At 43.2% G+C, this 24791-nt stretch overlaps 1 protein-coding gene across 3 annotated transcripts in view; it reads left to right on the forward strand.

Annotated features, from left to right (window-relative positions):
• The first annotated feature begins 205 nt into the window (after positions 1–205).
• The window catches only part of PXYLP1 (2-phosphoxylose phosphatase 1), a 47898-nt gene continuing 23312 nt past the window's right edge, over positions 206–24791 (forward strand). Inside the window, exons 1-2 of one of the 3 annotated variants that reach the window (XM_058812342.1) lie at positions 206–302; positions 14750–14881. In XM_058812342.1, coding sequence (XP_058668325.1) covers positions 14803–14881 — 79 coding nt within the window. In that variant the 5' untranslated portion in view covers positions 206–302; positions 14750–14802. Of the gene's footprint in view, positions 303–2766; positions 2902–14747; positions 14882–24791 lie in introns of those variants that run through there. The other 2 variants (XM_058812343.1, XM_058812344.1) reach the window with 2 other exon arrangements.

A 24791-nucleotide genomic window follows, 5' to 3' on the forward strand; every position in this document is an offset into this window, starting at 1 on the left:
ACCCTTGCCGGCTTCTCGGCGGGCGGGCCCCGTATGCGGCGGGGGGCAGCGGGCGGCCCGTCCCATGTCGGCTGTGGGACAGGCCTGTCCCGTCCCGTCCCGTCGCGGCCGTGCCGCGCGGAGCTGCCCGGGCGGTGGCGGGGCGGCGGCGGCCGGCAGGGGGCGCGGGCGGGCGGCGTGGCCGGGGGGGCGGTGCCAGGGTGGGCCGGGCGCTCGGCGGGCGCGGAGCCGCGGCCGTGGCGTGGCGGCTCCGGCGGCTCCAGCTGCGGGCCCGGGAGGAGGCGCCGAGCGCGGCCAGGCAGGTGAGGGGCGGCTGCGGGCGGGGCTGGGCCCCTCGGGCAGGTGGGACAGCGCCGGGGGCGCGCCGCCGGGGAGCGCTGTGCCTGCTGCCCCGGGACGCCGCTGCCGTGTCCGCGGTGCTCCGCTGTCCCGGTAGGGGCTCGGCGGAGCGGGCGGGCGGTCGCTGCCGACGCCCGGGGACAGCGGGGGTGCGGCCCGTGCCCGGCTCCGGGAGGGGCGGCGGGAGCGCTGCGGGCGCGGGGCCTCGGCCGGGCCGGCCTGGCGGGTGAGGGCTCGGCCGGCGGGGCCTCGGGGCCGGTCAGCCCCGCAGCCCTGCCCCGGACGGGAGCGCGGCCGGACCCGGGCTGGGCGAGACCCGCGGGCAGCGAGCCGTGTGCGAGCCGGTGCCGGTGTGTGTGAGCTGCTGTGTGCGAGCCGGTGCCGGTGCGTGTGAGCGGTGCAGGGCAGGGGCTGGCAGGGCTCGTTCCCCTGCGAGTCCCCGCGTGTGCCCGCCTCGGCTGGCAGCGAGCGGCAGCGGGGCCGGAGCGGCTCTGCCCCGGGTCCCGGGACTGCTCCGGGTACCGAGGCTGCTCCGGGTTCCGGCTCTGCTCCGGGTCCCTGCACTTCTCCGGGTCCCGGGACTGCTCCGGGTTCCGGCCCTTGCCATCCATTGTTGGCGGATACGCTGTGGCCGGAGTGGAGTAACTTCGTGCATCCACCTGTTTCCTGATGCCTCTTGTCTGTAGCGTGTCCCACAGCATCCTTTGCATCGCATGTACTTAACCTAGATATTTCTCGGACCTTGAACAGACTTCTTACTGTATTTCTGTGCTGCAGGTTCCCCAATAATAACCCTGAGCGTTTTGACAAGCGTGGGCTTCTCATGGGAAGTGTGCTCTGAGGTGGACATTGTCTTGGCCTTCGTGCAGAGCGTGGCCCTTAAAAAAACACAAAACTCTGTGAAAATGTGTTTTAAAAAGCCGGGAAGTAAGGAGTAAACAATACATTTGCACACACTGTAACCTGAATTTCTGGACTGATCACTTTGCATAAAGTCTTTGAAATTACTGGGTAGGAAAAGCATGTGTAATGACTTTAAAAGCCTTTTATTTTGTCTGGCATCATAGTCTCAGATGAGTGTCTGAGTACAGACCTTAAATTTTCTCTTCTACAAATTTCACAATGATATTTTTATGTGATGAAAAAGTCAGTACTGAATAAGTGGCTCTATCTTTGACTAACTGCAAAGGCTGTCACATATAATAAGTTATTGTGCCAGTATTACAATAGTAATGGGATATTAAACCAGCACAGTTTGGCAGTAAGTAGCTGTAATACTCATGCCCTGTTTTGACGTCTCTAGAAGGAGGATTAGCTCAGACAGAACTTGTAGTGGGAGGGTGTGAGTGAGATGAAAAGCAAAAGCTGCTTAATTTTAATCTTCTCAAAAAGGTAACTACAAGTAGTGCACATGGTTAAAACACATATGCTCCTCTCTAATGGCTTTTAATTGTACTATCTTGATTGTGTTATGTAAACTCAGTAGTGCTGAAATACTACTTTTTATAAAATTGAGTCAGTGCTGAATAAGCTCCCTGTTCTGGGGCAAAGGAAGCATTGAGGGACAGAGGTGTCATAGGAAGGTCTGACAACAACAGATCTGTAAAATGACTTTGGTGTAACTGAGGCTGTGTCTGTGCCTGTGTAGAGGTGTGCCTCGGGTAAGGCTGCAGGCTTTGACTTGTTAAAAACTTGCTTAACTTGTAAAAAACTTTAACTTGTTTAAATAGTTGAATTTTCATAATTGGGTGCTTTATTTTCTCTAGCAGCTTACTTTTGTCTTCTATTCTTTTTTTTTTTTTGGTCTAGTTTTAGAGGTGGGCATCTTGGAGTGAAGAAACACAAAAAGCAATGCTTCATGGTGTGCAAAATCACTGTCCCCATGCAGTGTGCTTCCTCCAGTGGTTTTACAAGGGGGTGTGTATTTTTACACACTTACCATAACCTCCTTAGACAAACAAAACCTAAAGTGTCCTTTGAGGTTTCTTATGTATGTCTTTTTTTATTTTCACAATCTTATAGAAGACCTTTGAAACTTGACTTTTGGATGCTTTTTCTGATAAAGCTGCAAATATTAAAAAGAAAAGAAAAGATTCTTTTACATACAAAGGCTTTGTATCTTAAGTGTGTCTGCATGTTATTGCCCAAAGAATGAATGGTGGATTCATGTGGTTCTAAGTGTGGCTTTTATCTGGATTTATGGTCAGTTCTCGTTGCATATTCTCCTCATCTCCCCACAGTTTTATCTTTTGGCCAACAATAACATGTTGGCAATTAATTGGGTGGAAAACCACTGTGAGATATGTGTTGCTCACAAGCATACATCACATGAGCATAGGAATTAAATGTTAATCCACCTACTAACATATGCTTTATGATTTAGATTTTTGGTTTATGACGGATGCCACAGAGGAGCTGGTGGTACTTTAATTGTTCAAGAGGGTGGAGTCTTCAAGCCTGCCTCTACCAAAGGGATGAAGGTGCTCTCTCAAGCAGCTTGGGAATGTGCACAGAATACTCAGCTACTGCTTTGGCTGTTTGGAGAATCATTTGGTGAAGGAGGTATGAGCAGACTAAAGATGGAGTTTGTTATAGGGAATGCACGAAAGTTTTGGGAGTTACTGGTAGATAGTTACCAATAATATGCAGGGAAAGGTGTTGTGGCACTGGGGCAGCACACACACAAATGCTGCCAGATGGCAGCCTCAAGGGTGAGAAAAGAGCTGCTTAAAGAGAACCTCAGTAGTCCAAATGTTGGACAGAAATGTAGTTTGGGTCAAAACTGTCCCAGCAGTGCATCACGTTCAGGAAGTGTTTGGATATAGCCTTTAATCTTGATTCCCTGGGAGAGGGAGGCAGTAAGTGAGCATTGGTTCACATTCAGAAGGGTGTATTTAAAAAACTCTTGCTTGGGTGGTAAATTATATACAAAAAAGAAAACTTAAATTTTGGAGCAAAAAGGGAAGAAATGTCAAATTCTTGGGAGGAGACTTAAATGTAGATTTCAAGCAAGATTTTTACTTGCATGGGTTTGAGTGTCATGGTAATTTTAATGGACTTGTATTAAAATATTGTGTTACTGATAAAATATTGTGCTTCAAAATGCATGTTTTCTTATTTTCTTTTACATGCTTTTGAAAATGCATTCTGTGACAGGGAATGGAAATGTAGGCCAGTGTATGGCATAAGTTACACAGAAACAGAATTGGAAACAGTTGGTCATAAAGCTGTGCAAAGGCTGATGATGGCTGAAGGTTTCTGTAGCAGTTTTCCAGGATAATGCTGGGAATGCTGTACAGACTGTGACATGCTTCGTCTTCTGTTAAAATCAGGCTGCACTTTGGTGAATCCCTGAAGCAAGCATTTTGCTTTGCATACTATTTAGGGCAGAAGAATTTGGGAAATTTTATTGTCTAAAATTTGTAGGGAAGGATACATGAGTCTTGACTTAAGTCAATGTAGGAGCACATGGCTTATTTTGTTCCATTAGGTTTAGGTTAGAATTCAAAATTCATGTTCTTGTTTGTCTTGAAAATATTAGATGTTCTCTGATTACAGCTGGGTGAGGCATTTTCTTGTTCAGTGAAGAAATACAAGAGTGGGAAGGTGTACTGTGACAAATGGCATTTACAATTCTTTTTGAAAAAACAGATAATGCCTGAATCATCAATATAATGGTTCATCCTGAGCAGCAAGAAAGAGCTTTTTTTTTTTTTTTGCATTGTGCAAGCTGATAATAGAAACATTTGCCAGGAGGTCTACAAAGGTAGATGGTAAGTGTGTGATTAGGCTCTAAGTGGTTCTGATGACAGGCAGAGGATTCAGAGCAAGATTGACAGGCTATTTCATATTGATTAGAGAAGTAAACTGGGTTTTGAAAAGCTAGACAGCTGGCATATTTCTTAACTGATGTTTGGAAGCTGGAATAATTAGGCTTATTTGTTTGTGCCACATGGTGAGCACTTTCAGAATGGCTGTCTGGAAATGCTCATCAGGGGCTGTTTTTCAGCTGATCCATTCATAGCTTCTACAGACACCCAAAACTTCAGCATGAACCAAGAATGAAGTCAGTTCCCCTGAAATTGTCACATGGATGGTTTCCCTTGTGAAAATAAAGGCACAGACAGCACAGCTGTGTGTCAGGGTGTGCACTGATCAATGTCCCCGTTCCCCGGGGGGTGGAGGGTGCTGTGCTGTGCCTTGTGATGCTGGCAGTGCTGATGGGGACCCTGCAGACACACAGCTGGTACCCTCAGTGCTTCATCACTGTTAAAGGGACAGAGTGATTCTTGCACTTTGCCCTGCATTTCCCATGCTTTATTCTCTGTGGTTGTGGTGTTGGTTTGTTGATGGCTCCCGAGTCTGAACACAGCCTTGTCTTTCTCTGAAGACCTTTGGGTACCTTCATGAGGAGCTTCTGTGGGCTGATAAAATGTAAAACAGCTAAGCAAATAAAGCAACAGAATTGTAGCCAAAGGGCCTTTCCAAGGAAATGCTGGGACATGATGTTTAATGCCAGCGCTGTTTACCTAAACCTATTTTTATTTTTCCTTTTGAAGCAATAACTCTCCTGTCTGCACCTGTGTGTTCAGCTGTCTCTCTCTGTGAGATGATGTGTTCCTGGTGGTTAGCTTGTGCTGCTGCCATGAGGATCCAGGGAAGAGCCAGGCATGCCCTTTTGCCAGCAGCATGGCACTTTTCCCAGTTTGCTGCCTGTGTTATTCCCCATTCAGCTCTCAAGCAGCCAGGCGAGCTGGCAGCTGTGCAGAGTGCTGTGGGGAGGAAAGGGCAGCAGAAAATGCTGACTGTGTGCTAATGCATCTGTGTAATCACCATTCTGGGGTTAGATTGCAGGAAGATGACAAAACTGCTGGAGAAAGTATGTTTAATCTTTTTTTTTTTTCCCCTCTCCAGTATGAGTTGCAGTGGGTAATAGCAGAATGTGTGGAGAAGCACAAGTTTTCCATTTGGAACACAAGTGTGTATCTGCCCTGTAATTTTGAATCCTTGAGATTTTGTGGAAGTGGTTGAATATGGAAGTCTTGGGTGACCAGGATAGAACAGATCTCATGCAGGGCTAGAGGCAGAAGAAAAATCTTTTGGGATGAGGGTCAAAATATAGCTTGAACACAAGGACAGGATAGAGTAGAAATGTGATGGGTAAAAATCAATGTCATCCCTTCCATCCCTCTTGCAACACTTACCAGGTTGTTGCACTGCCATTTTCCACATCTATAATAAGCTAATTTAGTAAAATGGTGTTTTACTGCCTGGAAAGCTCTCAGTGGTGACCAAATCAGCAGATGTAAAATGGTGAATTTTAGGATGAGAGTGGTGAGTGGTGCATTTGCCCCTGACAGCTGGGGGGGATTGGTTGGGGCACTGGGTTCAGATTCTGGCAGTTCTCCAGAGGGTGAGTGAAGGACCAGGTGAAGATGGGACGCAAGGCAGGATGGAGAGTGGGCTGAGGAGAGAAAGTGTCCCCAAATCCATTCAGTTTGGATACTGTGAGCAAATCAACCTGTGTGGGCCCCTGAGGACTGTGGGTGTGTAACTTCCACCAGCAGCGTGTGTCTGTGTGAGCTAGGGTATAAACTGACCCAGTATAAGGTCATTTGGAATTAAAAGTAGTACAGATTTGGGAACTCAGATCACATTCTGAAATCAAATTTAACCTGAGTGGAAGAGCTGACAAGCAGTGAAAAATACTGTCCTTAAAGGTAACATCATCTTGAACATTACACGGGATAAATTTGACTCAGTATGGGAAAATAAGCATTTTTCTGTGTTTATGAGTTCTCTTCACTGATCTGTTTATTCAACTTGTCTTCCTTGGTTGATCACAACTAGCTTTGAGTGCATCCCTGCAATGTTTACTTTCAAAGTTAGTGCCAGAAGAAGTTATTTGCCTCAGGACACAGCCCCTGACACTGGGGCAGAGGGAGGCTCAGGAAACATGCACAGGGGTGTTATAGCAGGAGATGGAATTGTTCAAACAATTAAAATGGTAAAAAGTAAAACCTTACCTTAAAAACAAACCCCAAAAATAATTTAATGACTTAAGCATGTTAACTGCTTTGCCTTTGTGTGCCTTTTTTGAGCTGTGATGTTATCTGATCAGCCACTGGCTGATGTGGGGGTGATTAGGGTCTATGCTTATAGTTATGAGCATATGGTATATGGTTTTAAAATGGTAAGTTAAAAATAATTACATGCTGGTGCTGTTTTTTAAGAATTATTTAATTATCTCTATGTTCTAGAATGGTTTTGCTGCCAGTTAATATTCAGTTCTGGCCTGGAGCCATCAAAATCCTAAGGTTTCCTTCAAGTTTCATAATAATGTTAAAATAGAGTTGCTCAGTTTCCTTTAAGGAAGTGAAATAACTTCCTTTGCTTTTGTTTTTACTTTCTCTGCAGTTCAGAGGCTTGTATGACCTAGTATTACATAGGAAAGGGAGTAGGAATATGGAGACATTCCTGAAGTGCACAACACAGAGTTGGGCTCGTGACAGATTTTCCTGAGTATTAAAATTTGGTTCAAGCAGAGCCCCCAAAGTGCTGCGCTGGACTGATGGGTTGGTATTGACTTCAGGTTTTTTAATACCTACACAGTACTGTAGGACATTGATCTTATTTCCAAACAAAAGGAGATAAGCAAAGCCAGATCAAAACACTTACTGAAAAGTTTGTCTGAACTGGGGAATCTCTTGAGCTAAGGGTTTATGTGGGCCAAAAGAAACCAAAGTTAAGGACACCTACTCCTGGAAATATTTAATGAGCTCCATTTGCTGTTCAAGTGAGTAAACCATGTGAAATCTATCAAGTCATAGCTGGAAAACCAAAGGCCAAAGCACAGGGACTTTCAACAATTCATAAAAGGAATATGAAAATAAGAGAAGAGGTTTTAAGCTAGCAAAGGAACTGCAGTGGTCTCTTCAATAGTTAAGATTTGGGTATGCCATGAAGTCTGACTTTTAAACAGGGGAATGGCTTGTGATCCGTTGTTGTTTGAACTCTGTTGAAGGCTTTGTAATTTGACATATTTTATTATAGTTTGGATTTTATTGGTAGGCTGGAACACACCAGAGAAGCTTCTCTGTGGTCTGAGGGGAGCAGTTCATGCTGTATCTTGTTCTGTCCAGAATGCAGCTTCAGATTCAAACCCACATCCATCTTCAGGGATTGTGCTGCACTCGGAGCCCTTAGAGCAGCATTGGCTGTGCCAAGCAGACATCTCTGGGGAGGAGTTCAGAGGTTCCTGTGGGTGCTGTGTGCAGCTTTCCTGGGTGTTTTCCACGCTGGGAAGCAGAGCTCAGGCATGGAGGTTCCCATGGAGGCTCTGAGCCCTCAGAGTGAAGTGATGCACAGCATCAGTGACTAAAGTATGAACCAAAAGGGAGAGCATGTGTGAGCTGGCAAGTGTGAATTTTGCTGCTGACCACTGTTTTGTCCTCTGGTCTAAACAGATGTCTAAATCTGTGAGAAAGCAGAACATAAAGAGCTGTGCACACTGCTTGGAATAAACATGCCATAATTGTTTCTATGTGCAGCTCTGCCTTTTCCCTTTGTTTACTGTCAGAGCTAATTTAGACTTTTGTTAGGTTCCTCCAGGCAGGGGCATGCCATGCCTGTGTCCTGGCTGATGGGAACACTGGATATTCTGTGTAAACAGCCCAGTGAAGCTGGTAGGAGCAAAAATGCCTTTGCTGTCAGGGTGCTGCCAGAGCCTGGGCACAAAGGCAGCAAGCTGGCTCCAAGCTGGGTCTCTAAAGGAAAAGTGTTCTGGAGAACAGGAGAATGAATTTATAGTGGGTTTATTTATTTATTTTTAATGAAAGGATGTACAGGATGTGGAAATAGTATTTGAATTGCAACTGTTGAGAACTTCTCTCACATATACTGATAATTCTAGGAATAGCAGAGAGCATGGAGAAGGAAAAAAGTGTTCTAGGGCAATTACTTCATCCCCAAAGAATCAGATATTTATAGTACCTTGTATTTTGAAACTATGGTTTTCATCTCTAAATTAATTCATATATTTACTTATATTTTTATTAATAGTTCTAGGAACCACTGATTATGTAGAAGCTGCAGTGCTGATCTTGTTTAGTGGCTTCGTGCCAGAAATTATTGTGCTTGGTCTAAAAACACACCCTTGTGTTGGTACTCAAGTGTTTATAAGGGTATTTGCAACTCACAATTATGGTATTTCTTGCAAAAGTACTTGTTTGAGTTTTCAGAAGCATTTGGTTTTAGAAGTTTCTTTGCAAGACGATTAGTGGTCAGAGTACAGGGAGGTAAGATGACACACCTAAATGGTTTGCTATGCAAGGGTGAAAAAACCAATTAAAATCCAACACTTTATTTGCATGCTTTTTTAACAGTTCTCATGCTTTTTTGTTTTTTTTTTTACTCACTTGTGGTTGTTCAAGATAATGTGGGCATCATTTCATCAGAAAATTGATGAATTGAAATTCCAGAAACGGAGAGATTTCTGGCTGCAGAATAAGTCAATTTCCAATGCTGTGAAACTATAAAGAATAGTTGCAGTGTTCTAAGGTTACACTGCATTAACTATAACATTAATGCACAAAACTTGAACATAGATGTCTCTGTGTGACTATTTATTGGCCAGTTTCAGGAGATTGATAGACTGGTGAGTTCTAAGTTCAGTAAAACAAATACATTCTAAAGGATTTAGTCTGGCAAAATCAAATGCAAACCCAAACTGTGCAAACACTTGTTCTGCTCTGGCATCTGAGAGAAGGCAGCTCCTGGTGGTGACTGAGTAGGACAGAAATGAGAAGAAGGAAAGCCCTCTGAGGGATGGAAACTGAAGGTGGCTTTTCCAGCATTTCCAGTGTAGAACTTTACGAGAGTCCTGCTCAAACTTGAAAGCTGCTTAGGAGGAAGAGGTGTTTAAAGTGTTCACCAGTTTGTCTGCTTGTGCACCTTGATGTTTAAAAGCTCAGATTTTGGAGTCAAGGAAACCTTGTATTTTGAGAGCAGTGGATTATCTTTGAGGTGTGTCAGCGTTCAGCCTGGCTTGGAGTCCCTTCATCACTTCTGTGTGCTCAGCACTCATCAGGCTTACTGAATTCAGGGGCAAATCTGCTGCACAGGGAAGGTGAGTGCTGTACAGAGGGGCAGAATTGTTCAAGATCTCTGATCCCGTGCCTTGTGTGAAGTGGGAGCTCATGCTGCTCCCTTGAAAGGCTGGGCAGTACTGCTGGGCCATGCAATAGCTCTGCACTGTGCAGGGCCAGCTGTGCCACTGTGGGGATCTTGGAAATGCCTAGGTAAGGAGGAAACTTGCAAAGGCAAGAAAAATTTGGATGTGGATGTTGTCATGTGCTAAAATATATTAAACTTCAGTATCTTAGCTGTTTTTCTTTTTAAATCAGGTACTTGTTGGTAAAATGTTAAGTAATTAAAAAATAAAATTATCTTATAAGTAACCATTAGTTTTTACATATTAACATGTAGCCGTGCTCTATTGGACAGGCACTGCTTCGTGCTGTTTCCGTGCTTTACTTGTGGAGTGGTACAAATTGCCTTTTTTATCAAGGCTTATTTATCTTCACTTAGGTGTTGGGGTTTTTTTTTTGTATGTGTGGTTTTTTTGTTTTTGTTTTGTGAGGCTGCTGACCTGTTTGTACTTCCAGTTGAGTTTTGTGTGTCCTGTGGTTACTGACTTCCAGTTTAACTCATGGGGTAGGAGGGCTAACACAAATAACACTACTGACCAGGGTTTATTTCATATTTTCAATGATGAGCCAGTTTTACTCTTTTTAGAAATGCATTTATTTGCACCAATTGTTGTGACCTATTTTGCTTAAATGCTTTTTTTTTTTTTTTTAAAAAGAGTGTTTCTTGTTTTTTTCCAGTGGGGAAATGGAGAATTGTGCTGAACAGTATCCCAGATGCTGTGTTACTTTGTGATGCTGTGCAAAATGTACCCTCAGTGTTGCAGGGATCATATGTTCAATTTAAATTGCTACTGCTACAGTGACTGCAGGGGTTTTGTGAGGGTTTCCTCACTGTGACAATTACAAGCATCAGTAACCAAGCAGGTCATGCTGACCAGGGAATTGGTCCTGCTGCATGTTTCCATTTCTCTCTGTTCTGGTTCTTGCCATGGATCTTTATAGCTCTGGTCCATTTGGTCATGACCAGAAAATCCCAGCCACTGTTTTGCATTCCTGCAGGAAAAAAATGCAAATCACTTGCAAAGTGCCAAAGAAAGGGTTTGGCTTGTGCCGTTTGCTGACACAACTATTTTCTGTAGTTGCTAATTCAAGAGTATGAGCTCACTGTCTGAAGTTGTCTGGGGGCTGGACTTGGGAACAGATGAAAGATGTGCCTGGTAGGCTGCTGCCCAGTGGCTGGGGAGTGGTTGGTGCAGCATCACGAGTTAAAGTGAAAGTCAAGGCAGAGCTTTTCATTATAACTGTATCAGGAACTGTCACCTTTATTTCAGATGCCTTCAAAACAGGCTTTGTCACAAAGTAAGCCTTCAGATGCAAATGAAAGGCAAAGGATACATCACAAAGAAATGATAGTTAAAATCTCTTATGCAGTGTAGAGGTATCAGACTTATGGGTGGGTCCCTCTGTTATTCTTTTCTAAAACTACCTGTGAATGTTACTCCAAATCAACATTATATCGTCTGTGGGCTTTTTGTTCTCCCTCCTACACTCTATAAGCTTGCTCCAAAATACACTTTGCTCTGTCTTTGGCACACAGTTATGTACAGACTGAGCACTGCCTTCCTTTTGGGGCAAAGTCTCCATTTGTCTTTGCTGCTTTTTCATCGTGACCACTTTTGCTCTCTTATGTTTCAGTAGACAATGTCATTTTGATGCAGCACGTCAGATAAATACAGTGATTTTATTGAGGCAGACTTTGAGGAGTACTATTGATTATTTATGGAGACATGCTGTTTTAATCAAGTGAACTCATTTAAGCTGTCATGGTGAGTCATTATAATTCTGTGCTTGTGCTTCATGCTGGAGAGTAGGTTTGTATTATAGATGATGCTGGTGATTTAGAGGATGTAACAGCATCAGTCAGTTGGCACAGGAGTTTGGAGTTTGGCAGTGCTGGTTTACTGTCTCATATAATCTCACAAGTGCTTTGAAAGCAATGATGTAAAGTTATTTTCAGGGCCTGACTTTACCAAAAGAAGTGTGGCCAGTCACGAAATGCCTTGTCTCTGGTGTGCTGAGTTGCTGGTGCTGCCAGGGGAGGCTCTGTGTGATGCCCTGGCTGGCAGTGCCCCTCCAGTGCTGAGCACAGTGTAGGTTAGTGCTGCCAGCTGCTCTGCCCTGCCTGGGCTGTGGGCTGCCTGCCTCTCTCCCAGCATTTCTCGTAGTTACTAATTTTTCCTGACTCCCTGGGCTGGCCTTCAACCATAAGGCTGTTTTTACCTTGCTGTGAGCATGCAATAACACCTTCCACCAGCACTTGTGTGAGATTAGGTAAATACTGAGGGTGCTCTGAGTGCTGTGAGTCATTCTGGCATGTTTTGATGAGTTGAGATTTTGGATTGTGTTTAAAAGGAAAGGTTCCATTCTGTGGATAGGTATGTAGGTAGGTATGCTGCAAAAGGTGACTGAGAAGGAGCCTTTTACTTACCTACATTTTGGTGTAGGATGCTTTATTAATGACTCTCCTTATGATTTTCTAAACCATTTAAGTGTGTCACATTTAATATTAGTGTGACTGAAATGTTTGGAGTTGTTAAAGTCATCTCTATCAAGTACTGCATTCATAGAAACAGAACTGTGGAATTGTGTAGGTTGGAAAAGCCAGCAGTGCCAAAGCCACCAGCAAACCCTGTCCCTGAGCACCACATCGACAGGTCTGTTAAATCCCTCCAGGGATGGTGCCTCCACCACTGCCCTGGGCAGCCTGGGAAGAAATTTTCCCTAATATCCAATTTAAACCTCTCTGTCTCAGAGATGAGCACCAATCACTGCAGTTTGGGCAGAAGCTGCTGCTCCTGGCACTGAGTGCCCTCCAAAAGCAGTGGGTGCTTCCCTGGCTCTGAACCACGTTCCTGCAGCCAGCCAGGTGCTGCTGTGGGATTGCCCATGCTGTGGATGGAACCATCCCTTCATGGTGTGGAGATGTTGGGGCTGGGCAGGACCTGCACCACTCTGTGTGGGTAAACAGATGAGGATCAGCAGTGCCTGAATGTCAGCTTAGCAGGGAGGGGATGCTCTGCCCTGCTCCTGCTGTCTGATGGTCTGTCCTGCACACCCAGCTGTGTTCTGCTCTGTGGTTTGTGTTGGTTTCATATGCATGTAAGAATAGTTTTGTGTTGGTTTGCTTTTATTTCTTCCCTCTCCAGGCTTAATTTTATCATTTTTAGCTTAGCAATGCTCCCTTCAGTGAGTGCCCACAATGGTTATTGTGCTCCCCGTGTGGCAGCCTGGAGGAGCAGAGGCTCCAGGATTGTCTCACATCCCTTCACCTGCTTCCCTGCAGCTTCTTGCCGAGGAGGAGCTGATGGCAAATTGTGTTGACAGGCTTTTAATTAACAGCTTCTCAGCAGGAGCTGTTCCTATGCCTCATAAGTCACAACAGAGCAACTTTTAATTTGTTAGCAAGCCAAAGTGTATTCAAAAGAAAAATCTTTCCACTTTGTAATTTCTTGAATGATGCCTTTCACACTCCATGTTTTAAAGCTTCTGATCTTGCAATTAAGGCTTAAAGCTCATTAAGCTTAATCAGGAAGACATTTTGCTAGTATGAAGTGTGTAAGATCTCCTATTTTTCAGTCTTTAATTTTTCTTTTTTGTGGCAGCTTTATTTTGTGCAACAACAGTATTAATCTGTGTAGACTGTGCACAAGACCTCTTGTTCCTGAGAGCTTTTAAAAAGATTTTACCTTCTCCTTCCTGCTAAGTCTATTTTTTGCTTTTTCTTGTGGTTCCTTCTGTTGTCCCATCTGTTTGGTTGAACTGCTTTATTCTCTCCTGGTGTTTGGAATACACTAATCCTTTTACCTTCTATCTTTCACAGCTTTGTTGAATTGCAGTGTGTAGTTCAATTTTGCTTCTGCCTGCCCTTCACTAGGATGTTCCAGGATGAGCTATGATTTTTTTGAAATTGAGAACTGTTAAAAATTGTTCCTTCCAACTTTCCCTCTCCTTCTCTTTTTACTTTATTTTTATTACTGCTTGCACATTCCATTTGTGGTGCTGTTAGCCTTTGGGGAAAATACTGTAATGACTCTGGTTTCTTGCTTCTCAGAATCTCCAGATCTTTCCATTTTTCCACAGTTTCCAAAAGCTGTAAAGGTAGTTGTCCAAGTAAAATGAGTTGGAAAGACCTCAGTCCTGCAAAATGTGTGTGTATAATGGATTTCACTTACTGCGATCACACAACTCTTTTCAATACCAGCCCCAGTGGATGAAATAAGTTCAGTGATTCCTGAGACCTTTTTAAATATCAATAAGAAAATTAATTGGAGGAGAAGGGAATGGTGTAGAAAAAAAATCAGAATTTTGAGGTTGTGCTTTTATCAACACTCAGAGATTAAAATCTAAGATGGTTCATTTTTGGAGTCCAGAAGAGTTTTGATAAGCAAATATGTGTTAATTACATGTGTATGTAAGACTTGTCATTCTCAAAAGCAGGAGAGATAAAGAGAGGCCTCTTTCTGTGAGGAAATAAGTTCTGGGCCAAAAAGAAATGGTGGAGGGGAAAAAAAGTTACTTTCTGTCAACAGGTTTGAATGTTCAGTCATAAACAGAACTCAGTTCAAAGGATCTGGCAATCTCAGAAGATTTCTTTCAAGACTAACCAATTTCCTGCAGCACACTGTCAGTGCTAGGAGGAGGCATCTCTTGCACATAAGAGCAGCTGTTTTTTTAAAAAAGAAAAAAAAGGCATGTAAGGGGGGAGAGCAACCCCTCTCATCCTTATTTAGAGTAGTTTTCCACAGGAGAGTGTATATCTGTGAAAACAGGGCACTTGAGCAAATTCTGTACTCTTCAGAATGTCATTTTGCAAGGAAAAGTGTGTTTGGATGTTTTCAAGAGAGGGCTTGTTTTTTTTTTGTATTTTTATTTTTGCAATGAGTAACAACTGCTGTGGCTTTATTAAATTTTTGTTTACTGTGTAGTGGGACTGACAGCTTTAACACTCTTTATTATCTTAAGAATTGTGAATGTGAGTATTAAGCCTGTGTTAGCAGGAACTGGCTTCATTTTATGGAAAATAGAAATATTTTTTATTTACCTGAAAGTTTTGTTGTGGAAATACAGTTAATCCTATTTTTGGGGTGAAGGCAGCTTCTCCATTCTGTTGTTGCCAATTTAAATTACCTTGTGTGCTTGCCTTTATAGGATAACTGGTTCTTCCACATCTGAAATATAATTTGCCTCTATTTTGTTTGCAGGAACCAGAGATACCTGAAGATGAAACCATGAGGAGTGAGCAGAGTGAATAATAATGCTTTTCCGAAACCGCTTTCTGTTCTTGCTGGCCTTGGCAGCCCTGTTAGCCTTTCTGAGCCTCAGTCTGCAGTTCTGTAAGTGTCCTCATGTTTGTTTTCCACATATGGTGCTCTATAGGTGTGTTTAAAAATCGCCATGATTACATGTTGTTTAAGCATTCTTTCTTTATTGAAATACTTGGAGTTTATTTTGGGGTTTTTTTGTTTGTTTGTAAGAATTTTTGTTTGCTTGTTTTCCAAAAAAGTAAGAAACAGTTTTGTGTGCAGGAATCTATACAATCTAGAGAGTTCAAATCAGGCTACTGTATTAAAAAAAAAAAAATCTGCATTTTGTAGTAGTAGTGCAGTTGAGTAATTGAGTGTGATTGAATCCTTCCATGAAAGTAGGCAAACGACATTGGAGTGAAAACTGCTGCAATTCCTATTTTACATTGCATCAGACCAGATGGGATTTAGGAAACTGCTGTGAGAGGTTTGAGTGCTGGAACTTCTCCTGATTTGTACCCTCCCTTCAGGGAACTTCAGGCAGTTGGATTGGTTCAGCAGAAGTGGGTGGTTTGTTCAGGAGCAGATGAATTGTGCTGTGCTTCAGAGGGGCAGTGCAGGTGACCCATGGGCACTGTGCCCTGTCCCTGATTGTCACCTGCTGCAGCAGAGAGAACATTTACAGCTAAAGCCATGTTTTGTGTTAAAGTGGTCTGTACCAATTAATGCACAGCAATGCAGTGAGTTCTGTTAGAAGGCAAGTAAAAGTCCAGTCCATAGGATAGGATAACATTCTTTGTTGTTCTTGCCATCTTTTGTTGTGTTTTACTGAGCACTGTCCTTCTGGGCTGTGCTTTTTTCTGCCCAGTGAAAAAGCCCCCAAACCCAAAAGGTTACATTAGAATTAGAATGTGTCTTTTGAACATGACAGAAAACTTTAAAAAAGGGAGGGAGGGAAGATGAAAGAAACTTTGTGGTTTTCTGTTGTTATTTTAGTGTGCTTAAACTCATCTACGTGTCATAAAGGGACCTGTGGCTCTGAATTGCTTTTTCAGGCTCCTCTGGGCACCAGCCAGGGGTCTGATTGCAGCTTGTTTTGCCCTTTAGGCTCCTTATAGCTCTGCCCTTGATGCTCTAGGGTTGGTTCTGAATTGTGCACAGGGGGAAGGTCCTGGAGGAGCTGCAGCTGAAACATGAAACTGAATTGTTAACTAAATGAGTTTTATTTAGAGATGAGGAGGTAGGCATTTAGGAGAGTGAATCACATTTCATCTAAAGATAAAATGATTTTCTGCATAATTAGAACATAAAATTTCTGCTAGAGATAAGGATGTTGGAGAAGTGCTTTAAAAAGCATGTAAGCTGCTGGAGGCAGCCAGGGTGGAGCTCACTGCCAATGCCAACACTGATACAGAGAGCTTTACTCCAAGAGAGCTGCAGTACAGTCTGCTGGGAGCCAAGACATCCAGGTAGCCTGATACTTTAACTTCTGCCAGCTTCAGGATGTAGAGCAATTGGTCCAACTTGGAGCAAAGTCCATCTCCACAGCAAAACCAAAACCCTCTTGCATCAGCTTGTGCTTCCAGGTGAGCTGTGCCAGCTGGGCACCCTGCAGCTTCAGGTGAGTTACAGTGCTAGCACTTGTTGTTGTTTTATCAGGAACTTTGTCACAGCCTCATCAGTGCCTGTTTCTGTCAGGAAACACTGATTTTTCACATCCTCAGAATAACTGTTGAACTTTGGGATTGGTGAGTCTGGCTGGTCTCAGCTTTCTTCAACACCTAAATTAGCATGAATCCCTCCTTCTCCATCCAGCACTTACAGCTTCTTTGCAAATAGGGTAAAATTTGAGCTGTTTTACCCCTGCTTAGGCAGAACATTCTGCTACAGGCTCCTCATGACAAGGCAGACACTGAGATCTGGAGCAATTCCCCAGTGGAGCTGGTGCAGGGTCTGGAGCACAAGTCTGATGAGCCGTGGCTGAGGGAGCTGGGAGTGTTTAGCCTGGAGAACAGGGGGCTCAGGGGGTTATATCACTCTCTACAGCTACCCAAAAGGAGGTTGTACAAGGTGGGGATCAGTTTCATCTCCCAGGACAAGAGGAAATAGTCTCAAGTTGTGCCAGGGGAGGTTTATATTGAGTATTAGGAAAAATGTCTTCACCAAACGGGTGGTTTGGCATTGAACAGCCTGCTCAGGCCAGTGGTGGAACCACCATCCCTGGAGGGATCTCAAAGACATGTAGATGTGGCACTTGGGGTCATGGTTTGGTGGTGCTGGGTCAGTGGTTGGTGTTGATCTTAGAGGTCTTTTCCAGCCTAAATGATTGATGATATGGTTTATGTTCATGGAATGAAAATGAGTGTTTATACATTTAGACTCAGGAAAATGCCCAAGCCACTGATTTATTTTGTTTTGTTAGAAGGGAGGTACCTCCTGAAGCATTTGGAGTGGAAATGAATGTTTTATGCTGTTGTGAGATTGTGAATCTCTGTTAGCAAGCAGTGCACAGCTTTGTGGAGGAGGGCTGGTAATTTTAAAATATGCTACTGCTTTTCTAAGCATGAAATGTTGAAAATGTCTGTTCCTTTCTGTGATAAATTTGTTTATAAAAGCAAAACACTAGTAACACTAAATGTATACTTATACATGTGGTACATATCTTCTATTTTCAAACTTCTTTAGAGCAGAGCATAACTCTTGTAAGTGCTTGATATTTTATCCCTCTTATCCACATGTGGAACTGTGGCATTTGAAGCCAGACTTGTGAATTTTAGCTGACTGAAGCAAAGGGAGTAGTAAAGGGCAAGCTCAGCTGTTTTTCTGTAGGTTCTGACTCAATATTACAAACAGCCCACCCTGGGCTGGCTGACAAGGTCACAGTCTGGCTCCTGCTTCAGCTGTGAGGGTTCAGGAATTGCTTGCAGCAGTTTGCCACCCAGTCAAACAGAAAAGGATGCTGGTTGACTTTAATGTGCTGTGCTGGGAAGGACCTGGGAGTGCTTTGTGAGCAGTGGTTTCTGCAGCTCATGAGGTGGAGGTGGTGGTGGTTGTGTGAGCAGTCAGTGTGTCCTTGCTTGTAAGACAAACTCCTGAGGCACTTGTTTCAGAGCTGATAGTTGTCACATCTCGAGTTCAGACGCAAGGAGAAAACTGCTGGGGAAAACAACCCCAGGGTAGGACCTAGAATCCTCAGTGTTGGTAGCTGGGGGTGAACCCAGGATTGATAAAAAACTCTGTCCCCTGTTGTGATGTTTGCTCGTTCTTGGTTCCTTTCTCTTCTCTTGTGGTTTCTGAGTTCTGTATTCTGCTTTCCTGTGCTGTTTTCACCACAAGGCTGGTGCTTTCTGTGGATACTAACAGCTCAGCTCATGGGGTAGATAATGGAGAAAGCTTCCCCCAAAGGCTCTCTGAAAAGCTCTGAGAGCTGGAGGTGTTCTCTCCCACCAGCAGACTCAGAGGATGGACATGGAGCAGCTGTCCAGGACCCGGGTCAGGAGCTGCCTCAGCTCTGTCCCAGGGTGGGACAGGCAGCTCTTGGAGCAGGTGGTTCATGTTTGTCACATGTGTGTGCTGGCTTATGTTTGTCACATGTGTGTGCTGGCTTGTGTTTGTCACATGTGTGTGCTGGTTTATGTTTGTCACATGTGTGTGCTGGTTCATGTTTGTCACATGTGTGTGCTGGTTCATGTTTGTCACATGTATGTGCTGGTTCATGTTTGTCACATGTGTGTGCTGGTTTATGTTTGTCACATGTGTGTGCTGGTTCATGTTTGTCACATGTGTGTGCTGGCTTGGCTGCCTGCATCAAACGCCAGCTGCATCTCCTTCATCTCCTCATCCTGGCTAGAAGGAGATGTGTAAGCAGATTGCTGCACAGCTGGAGACTCCTTTTAAACTCCAACAGTCATTCTTCAAGGTGATGTAGTGCTGTGGGTCCTGTGAGACACAATCCTTCCTGCCAGGGCCCTCTGTCCTGTGCATTTTGGGCAATGGAGCACTTGGTTCTGCTCTTCATGTCCTTGAACAGGAGCAAAAGGCCCAGGGGCTGTGTTGAGCTTTGGCTGCCCATGGGGCTCGCTGCTTTACTGGCAGCTTCACAAGGAGCAGTAGGGTAGGGGAACTGGCTTCAGGAAGTCCTACTGTTTTCAAGCTCTGTGTGTTTATTGAGGTAAATAATGCCACATTTTTTTTCCCCTGAACATTCCTGGTGAATGATGGGAGAAATGCATTTGAGACACATCTGAAAATTTACTAGGAGATTTTAATAACTGTTCATAGTTTTGTCAGATTTTGTTACCATTTGTAGTAGGCACATAGAAGGCTTTTAACAAAGAGTTTATACTTGCTGAAAAGGTACAAGCCTTAACAGTTCTAGACATCTTTAATATAATTGTGTAGCCTGGACTTCAAAACAAAAGGCTGGGGCCAGATGTGCCCTCAAGTTCAGTTTTGCTATTAATGCATTGTACAGAGTTAAACCTGAGATATCAGCAATAGAGGGAACATCTCTTTAATGGCAAATGCCACTGGATTTTGTAAATGTTTGAATTTTTAAATAGTGTATGAAAATGACAGTGTTAAAAGTTAACATGAAAGAAATGTTCCAGTGCTGGCTAGAAAAATACTCTGTCTCTAATGGGTAATTATATCAATGGAACATTTTTGTTTGGGAAGCCCATTGGATTGGGAAACTGGTTGACTTCCAAACCAAATATGACTGGCAGATTAAAGTTTTATTAGGAATTGTCATTGTTTCCCTCTTGTTTTATGTTTGAGGCCAGATCTACAGAAAAGAGTGGAGAAGTATTTTTCTTATAGTGTTTATTAGTCCACATGTGTTTTATATTTTTCTCCTCCTTGTTTATGTAAATGGACATGGTTGTAAAACAGTTTAAAACTTCAGCATTAAAGACAAAAGGAGAGCTGGTTTTGATAGACTTGTCAGTTAAGGCTGTTCTAAAACGTAATTATGTTGTTTTTATCTGGACTTTTCAGGGTTTCACTTTGTCAGAAAATCTGCAGAATGGAAAGATGAGCATGTTCTATACTGTGTATTTTGTCTCTGTAAATATCATCTATAATGCTGTTGACTAAAACTGGGCAGTTTCCTCCTGTACAAAGACAGAATATATGTAGGGATACTTCATTCTTTTTTTGCCAGAAGAAGAGGTTGCAGTGGCTGAGATCTTTGTTCCTGTTCTGTGCTGTGTGACTGCCTGGAGCAGTGCAAGGGGAAGGGAAATGCAGTGGCTGGGGGCAGCTCTTGCAGCTCAGGGACAGAGGATGGCAGTGCACCTGCATGCAAAGGATGTGTCAGAATCCAGCTGTGGGCCTTCAGCCTCCAGCTAAGGATGTAAGACAGAATTTAGGACCCTGTCAATGTTAATTGCATTGGTGAGCCCTTAGGTCAGTCAGGAGCAGCAATTTACAAGGAGATCTGAAGAGCAGCTTTCTTTTTGCTCCAAAGATTGGTACCTGAGAAGCCAATTACTGGGCAAACACTGGCCTTTCATTGCATTCATTAGAAGCATCTGTGACTGGCAGCAGAAGTCTCAAGGTGGGGACTCCTTGAATAAACCTTGGCTGAACCAAATGGAAAGGCAATTTAAAAGCTGTCTGTTAGGATGCCATGTGTACATTCTGTAAAATTTGCTTGACAATGCTTTTTTTACTCTGTAATCAAAGGCATGGAAATTAATTTTTCCATGAAGTAAACACTTTTTGTTTTAATTTTTTTCCCTATTTACTGAAAGCCTAAGGAAAAAAGTAACAGTCAAGAGAAGAGGACTAAAATGATAGTGGGAAAGCATCCCTTTTTACAGGGTTGTTTTTTATAGCCCTGTGGCTGACATCCACTCTAGACTGAGCTTCTGAGGGCTCTGGCTCTCAGGCAGCTCTTGCCCATGGAGCTTCTCTTCTGGTTTAGAGTTTGTTTTTCTACATACTTGGATGCTTTGATCAGTGGCTTAGGCTTGCCTTTTGATAAAAAAGCATCTTGGTGACTGCCACTGCATTTTAGGATGTTGGCCACTGCCCCAGCAGGGTGCTGGTTCCCATGTAAAGTGTGGAGAGCTGTTTTATGGGTTTTCGGGGGTTTTAAAAAAATACTTTCTCTGCCTCGATGGGTCATGCTTGGGTGTTGGTGTATCAGCATATCTGGAAGTGACATTTTGCTGTTCCAGTAATATTTTCCCTCTACTTTCTGTCATTTGGTTTCATACTGGAGGTTTTGGTTTTAAAGATGAGTCACAGGAAGCAGGAATTGGGATTTTCCACACAGAAAAGCAGAAGAGTTTTATTTCATTGGCTTGGGCTTTGCCAGCAGCTCTTACTTGATGAGGACAGTGTGGGCATCATGTGCAGCACTGAGGTGTTTGGGGTTTAGCCTGAGATCTCACCAAGGCTTCCTGCAGCCCCTGCTGGGAGCCAGAGCCCTGGGGCAGTGGCTGCTCAGGTGGGGATTGCATTTTGCTGCTGTATACAAGTAACTATATTTAAAACCCCACATCTTTAGAATGCTTCATGTAGAGAACTTGTTTTTGTCATGTGTTACCAGCATATGAAATTAAAAGGAGAACAGATATCTCCCTTCATGAATTTTGCCTTCGAGCTCCTAAGCATGGCAAATTTTCCACTCATGAGAAGTCTCTCTGGGTTTTGCTCTTCAGAAGTGCTAATTTAATCTGAATTTAAGATTAAAGGGAAAAACAACCCACAAATAATAAATCCAAAGCTCTGTGTATTTTAGCAACAAATAAAGAGAGCTAACTGTAAATACAGAGATTTTTTAAAAGATCCTTTTTATGTTTGTAACTGGATTTTAAATAACTGTTTTGTGATTTTTCAAAAGTGGTGCTATAAAGCATCAATCCCCAGAATGAACCCCTGAAGGGAAAGGAGACATGATGAATTCTTGAGAATGATACTGTGGGGCAGTCTTACTTTCTCCTACAAAAATAGAGCAATCATTTCAAAGTAGTTGCTTTAAATATAGGTCAGGTTAAATCACTTGAGACAGGACTTGACCAACAGAAGTGACTTGTCAGGCTACAGAACTTCTTAACTCATATTTAACTACATATTCTGACTTCAGCCATGGTGGTTAGTTGGACTGCATTTCAGCAGAATTAATATGAAGTGTTAAGGCACATGTTTGAAGGCTGCTGTGCAGTTGATTCTGTAGTGGTAGGTCAGGTGATTTATTCATTTTTATATTAGCAAATTCTGTCTTGTCATTAAACCAGTTCTCTGCCTTTTCTTTTTCACAGCTCTTGAAAGCAGAGTCTGGCTGCCTTACAGGTCACTGCAGGCATGTTTGGAATGGCATGTTTGTCTTTTAAGTCAAACAAAATTATTCCTAGGATTTTTCCATATGTTTATTGTATACTGGGCTAAACTATGTTTTAACAACTGAAACATTGTTTTAAATTTGGATATTCACCATATTTTGTTTGTAGAAATAGCAGAAAGAGAATATTGTTCCTAATGTGCAGCTGTTTTATTCTGTATAAATGGAGAGTCAGCGTTAGCTCACACAGGTGAAATCTGCACAGTGTCAAGCCTCAGTTCTCCCAGGAGCATGGCCCCTCTTTGTGGGGTTTGCATTCTAAGAATTCACAATAATTCACATTTTCTTAGCTTTATCTCTTACTTTACTTTTACCAAAGCTTTTAGGACAATGTTATCCATTAATTGCAAATGAATTCATCATACTTTAATAATTTGCTGTCCTTTGTTTGAGATTTGGGTTCTGCATCTTCATCAGAGAATGTTCTGACCCAAATTTCCCTTCTCTCCTTGTTCAGTGAGCAGGGTTTCAACAGGACAGGAACAGGACCCTAATGTCACTGGGTGTAATGCAGTGGTGCTTTCCCTCTTGCTAGGCCATGTGCAGTCTTGTGAAAAGCATGGAGGGCCACTTAAACTTCATGTTTGATGATAGGTTTGTTTCTCTGAGCTGTCCTTTGTTCTTGCCTTAATCCCCACTGTGCTGCTGCAAATGAAAACCATTGGGGTTTATGGATGTGCTGGTTCCACTGTGTGTATCTGAAAGAGAGATGCTTAATATGCTTCATACAGTTGTTCATGTTTCTCCTTAGTCCTTTTAATTTTTCTCTTGTGAGTTGTCTTTCAGGCAGTTTTGTTCTTTTATCTGTGCTTTTGCAGGAATATCATTGCTGAAATGATACAGAGACTGACTTAATCCAAAGTGTCTTGTCACTTGACTGTAAAGATTTTTTAAAAAATTATTGTGTGTTATTGGGCATGTGGAGTTTCTGTGATTAATAAAGTGTCTCAAACTGCACTGATTTTGAAGATTTTAATGCCTAGAGGCAGTTTTTTATTGCCTTTTGTTTTTTCTAACAAGAGTAATCTCTGTTCTCAAAATTAGTTCCCTTCTGGCCTTTCAAAGCTCACTCTCTGAGAGAAAAGCAGTGCTTGTACATACTAAATTTCATTATGATTTATTTTAAATGAGGCAGGGTCTAAGTAGTTTGTATTTAAAAGACTGGGGCTTTTGTGGACTTGCTGCAGTGAAATATGAAGTCTTGTAAAATGGAAGTGATCTCTCTTCATTACTTCTGTGAGATGGCTGGATTAAAAGGGCTGGAAACATATGTGGTGTAATTTTGGGTTTACCAACTGTGCACATTAATGATGAATGAAGACAAAAAATAAGATTCACTGTCTTCCCCTGAGCTGTTTTATGGCAGGAGTCCCAAAGATACCAATAATTCTCGGATCCAGAGAGCACTGTTCTGAATTCCTGAGATTGATTGTCAAGGAAGGTTTCCCCAGCACAGAAATCTGCCAGGTTCTACTGTATTAAATATGTTTTGAGGTTTGCTGCTGGCAAATCCATGGCAGCTTTCTGTGCCTTGGCCTGGTGTTGACAAGGACAAACAAGAGAGCTGGCTTGGCTTGGGTAAGCAGTGGCATATGGTGTTGAGATCACTTCCCTGAGCAGGTCACTTTGTGGACAGAAAGCAGTTGGGAATAGATGTGAAACAGAAAAGTGCTAATTTAATGCAGTAGTGAAAATATTGATTTGAATTTGTAAGGCTTTTTATCTTGGAAGGATAGTGCTGTAGAGAAGTTCCAGATGTCTGTGGGTTGCGTCTGACTGATGCCATTAACATATGAGGCACTTGATGCCCTGTGCCTTGGGCTGCAGAGCTTTGATCTCTGCCTCCGGCCAGGTGTGAGGCAGGGATGCTGCAGGGAGGGCAGGGACAGCTCAGGAAATAGGATCAGAAGATGCCTTTACCAGTGAGCTGGTGTAGTTTGTTGCAGCCCAGAAGCTGCTGCCTTGGTGTTTTGACACCAGGGGAGCAGTACTTGTGAAGATGTGGTGGGCAGAATGTGATTTTAAGTCTCTTTATTTCTTTGTTTTCCCTGTGTATTTTGGGATTCTGGATGTTCAGTACACATCCTAATGACACTTGAATGTCAAAAGACATTTTGCGGTGAGTCTGAGGAGACTGAGTCTCCCCATTCTGAGTTTGGGGAGAGCCCTAAGGAAAAGAGGCACCTAGGATGATAGAAAGGAGTGGTGCATGTTTGTCCTGTGTGCAAGGAGCTCTCACAGGGCTTCAGCTGTGGAGAGCTCATGTCAGCAGCAGATTGCTGGGTAACAGAACAGCAGCAACTCTTGAACTACCTTGAACTCTGCTTTATGGGGTGTATTTTTGTATCATGCCCAGTTGCTGTAGATGAGAGGATCACTGAAGCCTGAAGGATTTTTAACCCATGTTCCTGAGAAAATACTTTTTGCTGTGTGTTCTTCTGCTGTGCTGAATCTTCTTGGCTGCTGTGTTGGTGTTCAGTTCATGTGTGAAATCTGCCAAGCATCCTTTTTCAGTCCTGTTGCAATTGCTGCTGCACAGCTTCCCACTCCAGTATTTGTGGGACTCATACAGGACAAAAGGAAAGAAAAAACCAATCAAACCCCAAACTAAAAGCAAAGGCAAAGGTCCCCACCCCCTGGAAAAGGATG

This window comes from Ammospiza caudacuta, chromosome 11, assembly GCF_027887145.1.
Source record: "Ammospiza caudacuta isolate bAmmCau1 chromosome 11, bAmmCau1.pri, whole genome shotgun sequence".
NCBI lineage: Eukaryota > Metazoa > Chordata > Aves > Passeriformes > Passerellidae > Ammospiza > Ammospiza caudacuta.